This window comes from Rhinolophus ferrumequinum, chromosome 5 (genome assembly GCF_004115265.2).
Source record: "Rhinolophus ferrumequinum isolate MPI-CBG mRhiFer1 chromosome 5, mRhiFer1_v1.p, whole genome shotgun sequence".
Classification (NCBI taxonomy): Eukaryota; Metazoa; Chordata; class Mammalia; order Chiroptera; family Rhinolophidae; genus Rhinolophus; species Rhinolophus ferrumequinum.
In genome coordinates this window covers 950,770-968,883 of record NC_046288.1, presented here as the reverse complement: position 1 = coordinate 968,883, position 18,114 = coordinate 950,770, and the positions used below count along the sequence as shown (strand labels likewise).

The following is an 18,114-nucleotide window of genomic DNA, read 5'->3' as shown; positions in this document are numbered from 1 at the left end:
ATTTACGACAGCATCCTATTGTTGACATCCTTAGATACAGCTTAGTGTCCTATTAGCACTTATGACCAAGAAACCAATTTTATTTGAACCATCAACCTCTTCATACATATCATTAAGGAAAATCCAAATAAGGAAATCACTATGTTGATGAAAAGAGTCGAGAGGAAGTTTAATTTAAATAACATGAATGTCTCTACTGAAGAAAAAAAGCATTTCAAATGGAATTTTTCACAAATTTAGACTAACTGGAAAGCAACCTGAAAAGATCCAAATTGTTATATAATTTAAGGAAACTGTAAATATTATCTTCAATTCACGGGCAAGCAGAAATACTTGGAGAGACAGTACAATTTCTCCTATATAAAGAGGCAATTCCAAAGTAATCAAGTTTCTAACAATAAGTTCAATAAAATTATTACATATAAATTTTTTACATAAAGCTTGTGATTAGCAAACATCGTGTAGAATTTAAACTTGAATCACCGATGATTTGTCAGAAATTTTAAATTACTAGAGTTCAAATAAATATAGATTTGTTAGGTCTTTCATTTCCTATGGTTTTATGGAAAGAACATGGATTTGAGAAGCTGCCTTTAATACAACATTGTGTTTAGACTGTGGTAATATTTAGGCTCTTCACATCTGAGAGACAATACTTTCCCCCTCACAATGTTGTTTTAAGGAATAAATTAAAATGTCTATAAAACACTTAGCACCACACTTGGCACAGTTATTTTTAATTATATTAAGTATGTTAGAAATAGTGTTTGAAGCATGGAACAAGAGGGCAGAAGGTGAACAAAGTACAAAACGCAATAAAACATAATGTCTAACCCTAAACAGGATACAGTCTAATTGAAGGAACTAAAATAATAATGTGATAAGTACTATAATAAACAACAGTACAATCTGGGAAACAGATTGGGAGAAGTTAACGAATGAACCAAAGGACATTCGATCTGGCTTTTAAAGAAAAAGTACTGAGTTCAACAGGATGGTAATAGATGAAAGAACATGTCTTTCTTTTCAACAAAGGCTCGTAACATGAAAGATCATAATATGCCCTCAGAAGTGTACAAATTTCTAACAGGTGAATTATAGGAAATGTAAGAGTAGAATGATGGAGGTCAAGCTAGTGAGACACTGCAACTAGACTGTCAAATATTTGCTTTAACCTTATTATGAAATATGAACTTTATCCTTTGGACAATGGGAAACCATTAGAAAATTTAAAGGAAGTTGACACAATCCAATCAAAAAGTTATTTATAATGATGTCACCATAAGTGGATAGACTGAGTAGAAGGAAGCAGAGCAATAATGAGAAGGTTAGCTCAGGAGAGATGAGTTGATGTCATTTCAATAATGACAGTTGTATAAACAAAAGAATATAAACAGGTAAGATATAGGAAGAAGAATACAAGATTTGCCAATGAGCGGGTAGGCAAAGGTGGGCAAGAATGTTGAAGAACAAGGAATAGTTGAGGTGCGGGGGGACACAGTGTTGTCACTTACTGACAACCTAAGAATAAACTGTGGAAAAAGGGAGAAATTTGGGACACACTGTATTCTGAGATGTAACAAATACCAAGTGCCTACAGAAAGGAAGCAGACACGGGTATATATGAGTTAGCAATAAAGATTTGGAAGTCACTTATGCACACAACATAGTCACAGAATGATTACCCAGCAAAAGAAGACATGTTGAGCAAGAAAAAAAACAAAACAAATCACAGTAATAGACTAAATACTATTGATATTTAAGGAGCAGGAAAATAACAGAACTAGAAAACTGAAGAGCAGCAGTATCCCAGAAGACAGGGAAGGAAAAGTTTTAAAAAGGAGTTAAGAGATTAAAAAATGTTAAGTCAACAAGAAGTAAAATGAGATAGACTTTTAAAAGACATAAGATTTTTTTTAAAAAACTGACAAGGATTTTTAAAATAAAATTTTCTGACCAAATAAATCAAAATAAAATTATTTAAGAACTGAAAAACCCTAACATCCTTTAGAAAGTACTATCATATTAACAATTACTGCATTAATTCAGTTTTCATCTCTCAAGAATTCTTTGTAAATTTAATTCCGCATCAGGGTAAATATGGCTTGCACAGCTGCCCTTGGCCCTCAGCTGAGCTCTAGAAGGCAAAATGATAAGGCATGGGGTGGGGGGCAAGTAGTAGAGACCAACTCAGATGTGTCCTGAGTCCATGTATGGCAAGACCTGCCCCAGAGAATCTTGGGACAGGAACACACGCGAGCGCGCGCGCGCGCGCACACACACACACGGGCTAAGTCGATATGAATTTTGATACAAACCAGCTTTGGGGAATTTAACATTTGATGATATTATGTACTATATGATGAAAGTATGGTTTAGTAATGTCTAACAACTGCCACAAGGGAAATTCAAATAACATGCACAGAGGAAACTAACATGCAAGGAGAGGAAACTAAAAGCAAAAGAAATGCAATTATCTGAACCCTCTGTCAACAAAGTAACTCAACATGAAATAATGAATCAGACAATAGATTAAATGCTTAAAGATTCATTATGTCCATGCAGCATCTCCTAAAACCCACATGACACTTAAAAGTGCCTCAACATTTCCTAATGCTAATCTACTAATGGGTCTACCCATGATAATTTGTTTACTTATTGTCTTTTCGTTTCTTTAGTTTCTTAAAACATACTATAAAGTATAAGTTTGGGATTGTTAGTGGTCTGCAAACATACTTATCCCATCACTGTTTCTGTTTACGTGTCACCTCCCAAGGAGCAGCTGGCACAATTTTTTTCTAAATTTTTTGAACATGCTATGGTTATTAGCACTGAGTTGGATAAACACAGTTTGGATTGCAAAGTTTAACTTCTACTCTTCATAAATTAAGACTCCTTATCTTGCGGCCTATGACCCAATGTTCTAATTCACAAACTGAAACCAATAATTGCATGTTATGTAAATGACAAGTTTTTTAAATGTCTCTATTCATACTGAATTTTAATAGAAAATTGAGACAATTTCTAAACTAAACCATCAAGACAATTATCACAAAAATTGAAAATTACTGCATACAAATACGTAGGGACAGTCATTCGGCTTTGATAATTATTTAAAGAAATCATTACTAACTTTTAAGTACTGGATTTCAAAGTGTCAAAGACAAAAAACAGTTATGAGGCTTCGTAATTAAAAATTAAAAGAAAAAGCTAAATATGGCTAACTCTAGACCTACATCTATTCAGTAACATTCTAAACCTTTTAAAAAATGTATAAGAGTCTTATTTAAGCTAACGGAAATAATGTAATATAATCAGAAACTCAAACTATAGTTCAACGTGCAGCATCTAGTAATAATGCCATACCTTTTCTTTCTGTTTTCTGTGCAGGGACAGAAGATGTGGGTGTAGGCAGTTTTGATAAAGTAGATGCTCCATTAGCATCAAATGATTTCTTTGGCTGGTGATCAGACTGTAGCGTAAATGGACTAGAAGGAACAGTGCTTGGGGTAGCAGTTGGATGAACCACTGGTTTGATGGGGTGCTGTACTGGCGTAGAACTACTGTGAGTCTCTGCTCTTGGCAGTCTGTAGTCTCTGTCATTGTGTCTGCTTGTTTGAGACAAAATATTCTGTGGGAGCAAACTACTGGCATCACTGGAATGCTTGTCTTCCACTTTAGTTCACAGTTCGAAAAAAGGAGATGTTGGAATGACGGAAGGGGGAAGAAAAAAGATTACGTTAGAATCCTGTCTTGAACATCAGCTAATTTACCAACATACCTGTACTTGTATCTTTTTAAAAAACTGCAAGCCCAGTTAGTGTCTGCAGTTTTACTACTAGCATATAAATATCTAAATGCTGGAAGAAGTTAGCTCCACTATAAATATTAATCTATATTTCAAGTGGGCTATTACTTTTTGGGGATTCTTTAGAACCACACCATTGTTCAAACATAACATTAAAAAAAAATCAATATATGGAGTTATAACATTTTACTCAAATAAAAAAAATTTAAATATTTTAAAAATTGAAAAACTAAATGGTCCATTCTTTTAAAATATAGATCACAGGTTCTAATAATTAACTGAATTATCCACAGTGGTTCAACTGCAAAGGAATATTAGCTTTACTTAGCCTGATTTTTCTGAACACTAATGTAGCTAATTAAATGGGCTCTAAAGTAGTTTCTGCTAGGGCTTAAACGACCTCATTTTGAGATGACTAAATTTATAATGAACTGTGTGCATTCAGCTAAGTAAATCAATATTTTAGTGATGCTAACAAATACCAGAATCGGTTATAAAATCAAGTTACGGATAATGCTATCTGAAAAAAGAAGCCCTACATCTGCAGTATAGTGAGAAAAAAAAAACCTTGCTGTTTATTATCAGTTATATAGAGCCTCTTCCAATTTAAAGCTACAAAAATATTTTAAAGTCAGAAATAAGTACTTTTGCTTCTACAAAAACTACAAAAGGAGGAAAAATTCAACCATCACAGTAACAAAATTTGTATTTATCAAAAAAAAAAACAACCTCTAGCCTAAATTATAATAATCAGTAACTAAAGAATTAAAATAATGTATGTTTTATGTTTCCAAGTAGAGAAACATCTTAAGATTCAAGCACATGCTATGTAATGATAATATTACCAAAGGACGCCCTCCCTGTTGAATACTGTGTTGTTTTTTTCCATTTCACGGTTCCTCCAAGTCTAGAGACCAAGACAGCACAAGGAAGGAAGTACGCTGAAACTACAAGTCAGTTTTCAAGTCATCGGTGCACAACTCCTACATGTTACACCAAAACAAAAGGTACTGCCAAAAAACTTCAATCAGATCAAAACACAGTCTTCTGACTTAATGACTTAAATGAAATTTAGTGTTATGAGTTACACATATATCACTGTATCAGAAAAATGAACAAATAGACTGGGCTACCACAGAACACATATATTTGTTGTATAATACTATCAACTTGCATGCACATAAAAGTTAAAAACTTTATTCTAAAGTTTCTTCCTGAAAAGAATACTATTACAATAGAAACTTTTAGAGACAGACATAACAAGCAATAACACGCCCAATTCCCACCAATCCTGTGACTTGCTTACCCAGAACTTTTATTTCCCCTACCAAGAATTTCCTTTTAGTTCTGTATGACTGCAACAGTCAAAATTCATGAAGTAAACATATTCAGATGAAAATTAAACATACTTTTAACGTTTGTAAGCTTTGGGGGAAAAAACACGGCAGCAGTGTTATAGGAACTGAGGAAGATATAGCTGCACCAGCTTTCTATTACTCACAACTCTACAGAACACAGGCAGTGACTATTTGCACATCCCCCACAACAAGGACATTTAGAAAATGTGTGGAGAAATTTTTGGTTGTCACAACAGAGGAGAGGGGAGGCGTGCTGCTGGCATCTAGTATGTAGAGGCCAGGTATGGTGCTCTGCATCCTACAACACTCACAGGACAACATCCCACAGCAAAGAAATACCTGACCCAAAATGCCATTAGAGAGAGTTACTGTTGAGGAACCCCAAGATAAGGTTTCTCTAACCATTGAGCAAACACTCTATCAGGCACATGTAAAAGATAAAAATAATCTAGTAGCAGTAATATCAAATTAAAAATTTTATCCATATAATTTTCAATGTCAAATTGTGGATAACATTTACTATACTGCAAAATCAAAACAAAACAAACCCAAACAACCAAAGAACCTCTAAAAACCTGTGTCTACCTTCATGTCCTTACATATAAAATCTTCCCAATCCTCCCTGTGCCCTCTGCACACACCCACATACATACACACTTCTTTTACTGGCAGTTAGGAATTATAAAGCTTTAAGCCTTACCCTACATGAACACTAATGTATTGGACATATGGGAAAACTCCGCCAACATTTTTGGATAGACCAAGTTAAATGCTTAAATGGCTTAGTATTACTACAGCACACCAAGTATAGCTCCGTGAACCAACCAAAAAAACAAAAACAAAAGCAGCAGCAGCAGCAATACAGCTAAGGTCCTTTCCCAAACAATACTTAAAAGTCAAAAAAGTGTGATACACGACTACATTTCAACACAAACCCAGACTCATTTGACTCATTTGCACTTCTAGGAATTTAGCTAAGGAAGTAATCAGAGATAAGAGCAAAGATAGGGATCAAAGCATTGTTTTTACAATAGGAAAAAGCTAAAAACCACCTAAATATCCACGGAGAGGGGATTATTTATAAATGAGGGCACAACCAAAAAAGGAATACCCCGCAGTCAACATACCAAACGTAGAATTATAAACTGACACAGAAACATATCCTTGAAATATTACTGAACAAAAAGGTTAAAAACAGTAACATATGATTCCATTTTTGGTGGAAAAATATGTACATTTATATGAAGAGATAGAAAAACGTGTAAGTCCCTGGGCATGGGATTAAAATTTTTTCTACTTTTTAAATAACAAAATAACAAATATTTTGTTACTTTTTAAATAACAAAAGTTTCTCTACTTTTTGAATAACAAAAGTGCATTACTTTTGAAATCATAAAGCATGAAGATAAACAATTTAAAAGCACAATTGATTTTAATTCCTTAAACATGGCTTACTAAAAGACAAAAATAGTATTTTCACTTCCATCAATATTTCTACCAGATCTCAATTACTGCCTTCACTTTCTCTACCCCAGTGGAGAAGAAGTGACTTAAATGACAGGTTATTTTGCAAAGAATAAAGCTGACATACTAGGCTCTGATCTTTTTCCTCTCTGGGAACCATCAGCCACTAAGAGAGGCTTAGCCCAATAACTAAACAGTTATTCTTTTTACACTCATTTTGCCATTCTTTATCGATACCCACCCACACCTCCAAACAATTTGTTCAGGAGGCCCACAAGCTGGGTGCCTTATTTATTTTTTTTTTACACCTAGAGAGGAAAACCTTTATCTCATTTTTAATTGCCAAAAGTCAGTTACTTAGGTATTAGGTGAAATGGAGCTAGCACCCCACTCTTCTGTCTCAAAATACAATATTCTTAATTTCATAATTTCAGTACTTTAAATCACTTTGTTTTCTAAGAATTCTTAAGTACAATTTCACTAAAAAATGAAATGTTCTAAGGAACATACTTTAAACATTCAGTCCTGCAAAGTTGTTACTGTTTAATCTTAAATAATTTTTCCCATCAAAAAAAATTAATATTCTTTGCTGAGATCAAATAGATCACCTCCTTTTTTTGTTTAGAATTACAGGGGGAAGATTCAAACGCTTAAGTCTGAGGATTCCTAGAACACACTTTAAAATTCTTGGAATTTCAAAATTTGATAAAGGGCTGAAGAACTCTGTATGGCATTTACATTTTATTCTAGATAAGGGAAGACACTGGAAATAGAACACGTTTAGTAAAAGCAATCACATTCAAATATAATTTGAATTAAAAACAAATGTATGTTACTCATCTTGTCCCACTTGGACAAAATCTGGCCTCAAAAAAACATTAACGTATGCTTACAGTATGGAGATGTTACACAGATCTATGATCATGTTGAAATCAGTTTCCAAATATAAGGATAAACAAGTTTTTTACTGATAACACAAAACACCAATAGGTACTTTGATGCCACTATCTGTGGGTAGCTCTGATTCAATTATTAGATTGAAACCCAGGGAGTTTTGGAAGGGATTTCAGTGTCTAGTTAATAGTACACAACTTGGGGGTGGGGGGCAAAGTTCCTGTTTTAAAAGGAAGTCAATCCACAACACGAAGTTGTATTTTTTAACCACTCAACTGCATTATAGCCATTAGGATAGCGATGAATACATGTGTGTACTATTCCACTGCGCATATTTTTCCCTTTTCAGGGAAAATATGGTGGAGGTTAGGGAAACAGATCCAACATAAAGGAAACCTTATATGTTTCTATTTATATTAGTTTACATATATAAATGGTTATGCATGTATATATTTGTAACATAAATGAACTACAGGAATGAATCAAACATCATTATTGTTTCAAAGAAGAAAATTAATACTTACTTCCACTGGCAAACCCACTAGTGGCTGTTGCTTGCATCACCTCTCTTCTGTAATCCCTATCTTTTGGGAAGCTATTAACTGCCATCTTGTTTGCTTCTTTTTGTCTCTGTTCTCTAAAAATAAAAAATAGATAAACCCATAAAAATTATACCAGATATAATGAGTCCACATATAACACTTCTGGCCAAATGTTCAACAAAATGGTATATGGAAAATAAAAGAATTGAACATAGCCATAAAATCATTTAACTCGCATGGCAGATGGGATGCAGCAAACAGAGTATTAAATGTTTCTCACTGATGGCAATATTACACCAATTATTTATGCCATTAACCCTACAACCAAAACTCTGCAACATTAATTCTACATATATGAAGGAAAAATAGTATCCTACAAGAATTATAAATGAAGATGCATTACAAATTGTAAGGACGGTAACATGAATGTAGATTAATATGAAATTTTAAAATAAGTATACTGAAAGCCCTTGTGGATAGGGCCCAAAGGTAAACAGAGAAATAGTAAAGAGAAGTGGAAAACACAATAGGCCAACCACTGTAATTAAAAATAGGAGTATCATGATAAGAAACCTAAACTTAGAATGTTTAGTGTTCTAAGATGGTAACCTACAGAATAAAGAATGAAAAATATTGTTGAATTAGATTAAGAGCAAATACCTTTCAAGCCACTCTTTTGGTTTTTCCCACTGTGAAACCTCTGTTCGACAATTGTAGTAGTATTTTTTCCCAGAAGAGCTAATATGTTCAGACCAGTCATCTGCAGAATCATAAGGCTTAAAAATATTTTTAAAAATTAGAAAATGTTAATACTATTTAACCACTTGATATGAAGTATAAAGAATGTAGATGGTTTTCAAAGCACACATACTGGAAAAGACTTATAAGATGAAGGTGCCCTAAGTTAGGATGTAATTAATTATCTATCTATGTATGTACTTTAGGAGACCTTAGTCTATGAAAACCTTCAAAGATAATGGAAAACTCTATAAATATAAAATTAAATAGATTAATACTAGTTGATTAGACACAGAAAGAAAAGATGAAATTAACAATATCTTGACTTTCGAAAGGCATTACAAAGTTCCCCATTATCATAATTTCAGTTGCTGAAATCCAGCCACATGGCAGGGGAGGTTAGGGAACTCATTCTCAAGTGACTGATTTGATGGCAGGAGAGCACATCCGTTCTAAACTCTTAGGGCACAACAGTAATCACATACAGTATAAGAAAACAACTTGCCTGTATTTACTGTTACTGAGTGAAAAACAGCAAAAAAAAACCACAAAAAACAAACTTAAATGTAAACACAAAGCTAATTAAGGGCTATGAATTTGTTTCACCTTCGAAATCCATGAGATAGGTCAAGTATTAACTAAATCTTGTCTCATATAATATATAGGATCAGCAGCAGCACTCATTGTCCTGAAACTAAAACTGGTCTGTCTTTTGAAAGTTCTCAGATATAGTCTCTTGCGTGTATTTTATAGGCACTGTAAAATTACAATGAAATTAGACAAATGTGAAAGGCTCAGTTTCCATGGAACTAATCTCAAAAAGTGGGGACTTGCACTGGCCCCAGGAAATCTGGTAGAATCCCAAATATACTTCAGATGAATTTCTTAACTATTTTTTCAAAAGACCTTTAAGATTAAATGAAGTAATATACTTTTGGAAGCCTATCTTTCCTTTCTTCTGGGTTCAATAGTAAAGATTTTGAGGCAGGTGGACAGAGGAGACCAGGGCAGATGAGAGTGATCTAGACCAGTGCTCTTCAAAGTGCTAGTTTGGGGAACTGTTGCCTGTCCTGGACGAGATAAGGAGCTTCCATTAAAATATGTATCAACACACTGCTTCCCTAGCCAAAAGGCTTGCTTTAAGAAAAAAACAAAAATAAAAAATCAACTAAACAGTATATTTAATGCCAGTAAATTCATATTCTGGCACAACTTCAGGACAGTTAAAAGTTCAAAGACCAGAACTTTGAAGAACGTGGGTCTATGACACTGCGGTGATTCTGCCTATCAAATCTTAGCTTAGTACAAGTAGGTGTTGTAGGATTTAGCAGTATAATCACATACCAGTAACTTAGAGCTTTCTCAAAACAGGCCACTTTCATGCTCAAAAAAAAAGGTAAAGGTGTGTGTGTGGGGGGGAGGACTTTAAGTAATGGAGTAATTTTTAAAATGCTAATGTGCAACAAGTGTTAATTTCTTTTTTGTTCCAAAGTATTTTTTTTCCAGCTTTACTGAGGTCTAATTGACAAAACTGTAAGATATTTAAAGTGTACATAGTGATGATTTGGATATACATACACACTGAAAGGATTCTGCCCATCTATCTAGTTAATTAACACATCTGTCACCTCACATTGCTTTTTTTTTGTTGTTGTTGAAAGCATTTAAGTTCTACTCTCTTACAAATTTCAATTATACAATACAGTGTTATCAATATTGTCACCATGTTATACATTAGAGATCCTCGGGTGTTAAATTTCTTAATTTTAAAAACGTATCTAAAATTAAGAACTAACCAAACAAAAAGCCTGAAAACATTACAAGTTTTCTAAATTAGGCTCGAAGTAATTGCCAACATATACCCTAAGGCAGTAGTTCTGCAAGTGCTGTCCAGGAACCCATAAGGGACTCCGAGATCACTGCACAAGATCAAAACTATTTTCATAATAAAACTAAGATAGTTTTATCTTTTTTCTCCTCATTCTATCAAAGTGTTTTCCGAGACTGCATAAAGATTTGATATCACAAAACACTGAATGCATATCAGATAAGAAATTCTAGGTATCTTCTATTATACTAACTCAGGCATAAAAGACATGTTCAATGTCAGTTTTCTTGTTTTAGAAATAATCATTTTTCTTAAAAACGTATTACATGTTAATACGTAATGGGTTTATAATTGATTTTTAAACGAATTACTTTTCAAATTTACCAGTTTTAATTTAATATGGTAGATACTGATAGAGTCCACATCAAAAAACTCTCCAAGTTCATGAATGTAGAGCAGTCTTGAGACTAAAAGTACGAAAATGGCTGCTCTAAAAGATTAGCACTGAACAGTTACTGAGCCACTTATCTGCCCTCCGTCAGTTCAAAACGTCTTTTAGAACTCTTCTATGAATACTGCTTTTCTCTTAAAAAAAAAAAAAAAAAGGCACCTTCCCTTTCTACTCTCTCCAAAATATGGAGTCCTACTACTTCTTCTCTAAGTTAAACTATGAAAAAGAAATAGTTAATCTTAAAATTTATGAATTGTTAATAAAGAATGGTTCATTAAAGAACATCAAAGATGGCATTCACTGTAACAAATCATTTCACGGAATCCTATGAGTTTTCTCATAAATTTCTTTTCTTTTCTTTTTTTTTAAATTAAGTAGCATATCTTCAGGTAAGACTGATTACAGAAAAGAGATCCTGGGAGCCTCAAATTTAAAAGCTCCAACACATACAGAAGACATTTAACTGATAAGAGGAGTTGGAACATAAATGGAAAGTCATCTAGGATTGAATTTAAAGTGCTTGCCAGCAAATCAAAATTGGTGAAGCATACTTAAAAGGGAAGAGTCCAATTATGTCTTTAAATGAGAATGAAAACATTATTTCTGAGATTCAGAGGTCTCTTAAAAAAACCCCAAAAAACAAGTATGCATAACTTATCTAAACAGTCTATATGATTCCTACAAGCCCTATCATGATTTAGGAAGATGGAATATTCAACAAGCTTTTCCTAAATAGTTACCAAGGGCGAGGTAGGCTTTGTGTTAAAAAAACAATAAAATGTTCATCACAGGACTTGGCAGGGAACTACATGTAAATATCTTAATCTAATACTGAAAAAATAAGGTGACTTCAACTCAACTTGCAACAGTGAATATAAATCACTATACAACCAAAAGTCTATCTAGTACCCTAAATAATATTGTTAGTGATTTTCAAAGACAGATTTAAAACTTTAAAATCTCAAAGACAAAAACCCAAAAACCATTTTTCAAAAAGCTATTATTATTATTCCTTATTTTAACTTGGGTTAAAATAATGGTGACCTAATACTCATCTGTTCATTTATTCTTTCAAGATGAAAATATTAGATGAAAGGTAATTTTATGTTTTACTTACTACTCAAAAACTTCCACTATAGTAATTTTAAGACAAAGTCAGTTTACAAGTAACCTTCAGAAATGATCAAAAGCCCACTTCTCAGGTAAGATTGTAATTGATATATGTGTCATATCTGCTGGGTACATTATAATGAAAAAGACAACTACTGGGAGGTTAATTTTACCTATAGTTGAAATCTACAGAAAGGGAAACCCTGATTCTGAAAACAGGTAACACATTTAATCCATTCTCTAACAGTCTTCAGTTTCCATTCATGTAATGAAATTCCCTGACGTCCTTCAGGTTTTGGGTCTTTCAAGCTAATTTGATTATTATTTATTCTGATTTCACTACGTTAATTCATTTCTTGAAAATCAAAATAATCGGAATTTGTTTTCAGTGAATAAGGTGTTTTGTTTTTTTAAACCAAGGTAATGTCCACGTGGCCTGCCTCTGTCCTAACAGGAGACAAATACCAAATCTGAATCGTCAGGGATAAACAGAACTTTGCATTAGTGTAACTTTGTAAATTAATGGAGTTATTTTTGACAAAAATTGAGCTCTTCATTCTAAAATCCTGAGTGTATGTCTTACTGAAAATGACTCATCACAAGTAGTTTGATGATAACACCTGTGAAGTTTTATCAAGCTGTTGTCTCAGCCTCAAAACCACCCTTCTATATTCTGTCTGTTCTGCGATGCTAGGGCTGGAATAATGCAAATTACATCCGATTTAGCCAGCTGGACTCCGGTTAGATTCTGCCAACAGTAGGCATTAGAGGAAGACTGAAAGGCAGGAGAAAGGAAAAGCCTACTTGCCCCAGTTGGCTCTAGTTTCCAGCTCTTTGCTACTAACCCAAACCAGACCTTTATCACACCACTCAGAGGTTACTAACACCAGCTCTGCAGGCCTCCTCCCCTAAGCTATTCCATTCTGATACTAACTCTTCCTATTGTTCCTCAGTCCCTAAGACGCAGTCACTACATATGTGTTCCCTCAGTGTCCCTTTCTGTTTCTTTCTGTCCTTAATAACTGCGATATCTGCTTAACCAATCCTGTATATGAAATTCTGTATTATTAAATTGTACTAAAAATAGCTACTATGTTTATTTTTCCAACTGGACCCTGATTGACACAATATTTAAAATTATTCTGAATTTATTTTTATGAAAATATTATCATGGATGACTCAACTTTCTATGGAAATGTACTATCTATACTGCTTCAACAAGGGACAAGAAATAATTAACTGAGAATCTTTCAAAGCCGCTTAAGGTATGATGATCACCCAAATATCCAAGGCAAAAATCTGATGGATTCAACCTACGCTTCTATAGCCTTCAAGCTGTTCGTTCTTTCTTTCCTATAATGTATTTTCCTCGCGGCTACTTAATTTTTCAAATTGCAAATCTGATGTTACTTTACCAATTATATCAACAGTTCTCCACTGCCTTTCTATAAAACTCATATTCCTTAGCAAGATATGTAACTCTTTGTGATCAGACCCCCAGTTATATCTGTAACCTGAGCTCCTCCCATTCTTTCACATTATCAAAATCCTGTAGTTCTCCAAACATACTATGCTATTTTACATTTCTCTATCTTTGTAGGTGCTGTTCCTCTGCATGCTACAGAAATCCCAGCTCTCTTCAACTATTCAACCTGTTGGGTAGCACTACATATGCTTTAATACCTTCCTCATCCAAGCTGGGAGACCAGCCCCACCTTGAGTGCTCCCAAAGCAACTTTAACATGCACTGTTTTAATTGTCTACTTTTCTATCTCTACCACAGGTCACAAAGTTCCTTTAAGATGTGCCACATTTTCTTGGTTCTATTTCTCTACAACCTAGAATATGCTTGGCAAATTGAAATACAATTATTAAATTTTTGCTGAATGAATGCACTAGAACTTTCATTTGAATCTTAAATTAATAAAAATTCAAACTGAGTTACTTCATTTTAGAACTACCTAAAATTCCTCATTGGGTTTCATGCCCTTGAGAACAGGGACTAGTGTCTAACAGTGTATAACACACAGTAGGTACTCTATAAATATATGTTTATATATTATGGAAAGAGTAGCTCATGTTAAATTACTTTAATTACAGAAGTTTCATAATCTGAGGTTCTTTACCTCTCCGATATCTCAATGGTAAAATTCTGCCCTGTACAGGAATACTGATGAAATAATGCCAAAGGGTGTCTTCTGACTACCCTCAGTTCTAGTAAGGCTAGCTCATTAGTTCAAACATATTAAGAAAAGGCCAACTTAGATTAAAAATAAAAATTTTTTTAAGACATTAGATTTAACAAGACTTGGTGTGAGGTGTTTTGTTTTTTTGTTTTTTTTCAATAAATTCCAAAAAAACCAAAATTGAGCATGTTCATATACTTACTGCATCTGAAGTTTTGCTTGGATTATTGCTTGGATTAGAAGAATGTGAATTTGAACTATGAAGAGCACTGTGGTTGTGTGAATTTTCTTGTGGAGAGTAACTGGTCCCTTAAAAAAAAAACAAAAAGCAAAACAACTTACAAGTGTTTCGTGTTTAAATTGGTCTATCATACCTTATATCATATCATATATATATATATCATGGTATATCCTTAAATCATTTACATAAGCATTAGGAATATATACATATTCATAATTCTTATTAATGTATAAAGTATTTATGAGCCTACTAAAGATATGGCTTAATGAACACATATACTACATGGCTAATATCCTATGGAATAATGTTATTTATACTCAGATGAGGAAAACCTCATCTGTATCATTTCTAGCAACTTGTAGGGTGTTTTACTACAAGTTTTATTAAGGATAAACAGAAACACAACATACATAGAGGAAAGGGCACAAAACCTCAACTGATACAGAATAGTCACAATTATCCAATATGTTTTTGCAATTATTTTTCAGTTTCTTAAATAGTTTCACAAATTTTTCAACTAAAACAGTATAAAGTTTTCAAGAAGTTAAGTCTCAGTAAGGTACTTGCTTTTAAGATGATAAAAATGTCATCAAGCTTTTTAATAACAGGACCTACCTAAAAAAATGCATAAATGTAACTCATAGTTTTATGAGTAATCTAAACATCACAGAAATCATCAGGCAGGATAATTTTTATTGTCTTAAGAAAAGCCAAGGTATAAAACTCCAGACTTGCAAAAACACTGATTAATGACAGAAAATGTTTCACCTCAAAAATCGCAGTTAGTATTTCAGCTCATTCCACATTAGTTTTCAACATCAAGTAACATAATTCAACTGTTTTAAAAAAAACTGAGCTGGCAATGGTATGAAGGCTACACTATAATGAACGAAAACTGGAAGTGGAAAGAGCAATTTAAATGGTCCAGTGGTCAAAGAATTAGTTTCATGCCCTTGAGGACAGGGACTAATAGTGTATAATAGACAGTAGGCATTCAATAAATATATAGTATAAGAAGTTTATATATTATGGAAAGAGCAACTCATGTTAAACTACTTTAAGTAACTACAGAAGTTTTGTAATCTGAGGTTCTTTAGCCATCAGATCCAGAGTTGCGATGAGTAGGAATAAGTAAAAACTCATTTAAAAAAAACTATTAAAATTGTAATAATATATACCAATAACGAAAGATAAATACAAGTCACATGTGTGCACATTTTATTGGCACCCCTGGTAGATAAAAAAAGGTGAACTGGGACACACAGAAGATAACTGACGATATCCAAGTGGAAATGGTTGGCAGATCTATGAAGAACTGGGTCTCTTCTATTAGTGCATCTGAAGTCTCTTCTATTAGACGTGAAAGGTAAGGGCCTCTAACTTTGCCTTGCATAGAATAAGTATGCACCACAAGCTCAGAATGAAATAAGACGAAGGCAAGAAAACAGGAAATAGCTAAGATTTAACCCGAGAGGGACCAGCTAGAAGCAGACTCAAAGACCCAATAAAGCTAGTGATGTGACAAAATACAAAAGAGGGTTACTTAAGTACTGAGTAAAATGTAGGTATAACAGCGGAAATTTCCTAACAGAGCTGCAGATTAAGATGCCTGATGTTTTTTCTTCATCTACTTGTTTTTAATTTTATCTCACTTGATAGTATATACTTATGCAAAACACTGAACTATTTTAATAGAGTAGGTAACAAACTCAATAAACATTGTAAGAATGAACACAATCAAGAAGAAATCAGTTAAGAATAAGATCAATGGGCAGAAAAGTTAACACAGCAGGCTTAAGACTGCTATCCTTAGAAAGGCCTGCGTGAGCAGCTGGCCCTTGGCTGGCTTGCGGGAACCTAGATTTTTTAGGAGAGTTCCCACAACAATAAGAGTTATTCACTGTGTTTAAGTTGCTTGTGCATGTACTGTAATATGATTTATGTTGAACACGTGCTTTCCTACTGAGAATCCAGACTTTTGGTAGGTGCTAGGGAGAGTGCCTACATAATAAGCCAAATCCAGTAAAAACCTTGCATACTAAATTTCTAAGAAGCTTCCTCGTTACACAACATTTTTGTACACAACACGACACTGTTCTCACAATTCAAGTCTGGAGAAATGAAGCGTGTCCCATGTGACTCTACGGAGAGAAGATCCTTGGAGGCTTGCACCAGGTTTCCTCCAGACTCTGCCCCATTTGCCTTTTCCCTTTGGTTATGCTTTGCCTCCTTTCACCGTAGTAAGTCATAACCACGATAATGACTACATATTGGGTCCTGTGAGTACTCTTAGAGAATCACCAAACCTGGGGATGGTCGGAGGACCTCAACACACTCAGTTACAAAGAAAAATTAATACTCCAAGTTTTAAAGGAAATCTTAGACCTATGCCAAAATTTGTACTTTCCAGATGTAATTCATAAAATTTTCTAAAAATCACAGGTTTATAGCTGAACACAAATAAACAGAAGTGGTAATACAGACTAATAGAAAGCCACATACACTAATAGTGGAACTGAGATTTCCACGAAAATTTCCATAAACATCAGCAATAATGGCGAAAAGGCCAATCTTATTGACCGAAATGAACCCCGGAGTAATACATTAAGTCTGGGTTAGACATCTATTTACATACATTTTTGTGCAAAATGGTCTATGAAATAGCTTAAACCCATAAAACAAAAGTGCCACATTATAAAGATTTGTTAAAAGGCACGATAGGCAGAATATTCGATAAACATAAGGTATGCTAGAAATGAGGTCTACGGAACTCTCATGAGGTTAAGATCCAGGAATCCCCTCCATTTTATTCTTAGTATCAATGAAAATTCAAAAATTGACAAGCACCCAACTAACTAAGCTCTTACCTCTGAAGACATGGTATTCCACCAGCCTGACAGACGTTCCGGCTGTCGTATTAGATACCATTTAGGTCTAGTATGTGTTTTCAGGGGGTACAACATAATTGAAAACCAAAAGCATCAAGGCACATTAGCCTAAGACTTTAGAGTCAAGAGAAAACTACATCAGCTGTTTAGAATGAAGTCATTCTCAGAGACAGGAGCTTTATGAACAGGGACTAGATTCTGTGTTCTACGAATTAGATTTATTTAGACCAGATAGCAAAACTAACAAATGAAACTTTAAAAAGCAAGGAGCAAGATTAAGATACAGATATTTTTTGTAAAACTGTAAGAATAAAGTGACATTCTTAAACAGAATTCAAAATTAAGTAAAAGAAGTTTTACATGAAGTATGTTATGGTAACACAGGCTAGATCCAGCCAGGAGAATATGCTTAAGAAGTAAAGGAAAGGCAGATTTGCCCCAGAATAACATAAACACAATAAGCTAAAGCAAAGCCAACTCTCTATAATAAAAGCTACAATTTACGTGCTTTACCAGAGCATTTTTGGGGAGTATTTCATTTGAGCCTTTTAATTTCTCCATTTAGTTCTTTCCAAACTGAAGTAACACACAAGCATAAAAGCAAAG

General features: G+C 33.8%; 1 protein-coding gene across 7 annotated transcripts in view; it reads right to left on the bottom strand.

Moving 5' to 3' along the window:
- Positions 1-18,114, bottom strand: part of WAC (WW domain containing adaptor with coiled-coil) — a 77,555-nt gene that overhangs the window by 21,073 nt on the left and 38,368 nt on the right. For 5 of the 7 annotated variants that reach the window (XM_033105380.1, XM_033105383.1, XM_033105378.1 and 2 more), the window contains exons 4-7: positions 14,582-14,688; positions 8,727-8,842; positions 8,049-8,161; positions 3,367-3,675 (exon numbers count right to left, since the gene is read on the bottom strand). In XM_033105380.1, coding sequence (XP_032961271.1) covers positions 3,367-3,675; positions 8,049-8,161; positions 8,727-8,842; positions 14,582-14,688 — 645 coding nt within the window. The remainder of the gene's footprint in view (positions 1-3,366; positions 3,676-8,048; positions 8,162-8,726; positions 8,843-14,581; positions 14,689-18,114) is intronic. The other 2 variants (XM_033105384.1, XM_033105385.1) reach the window with 1 other exon arrangement.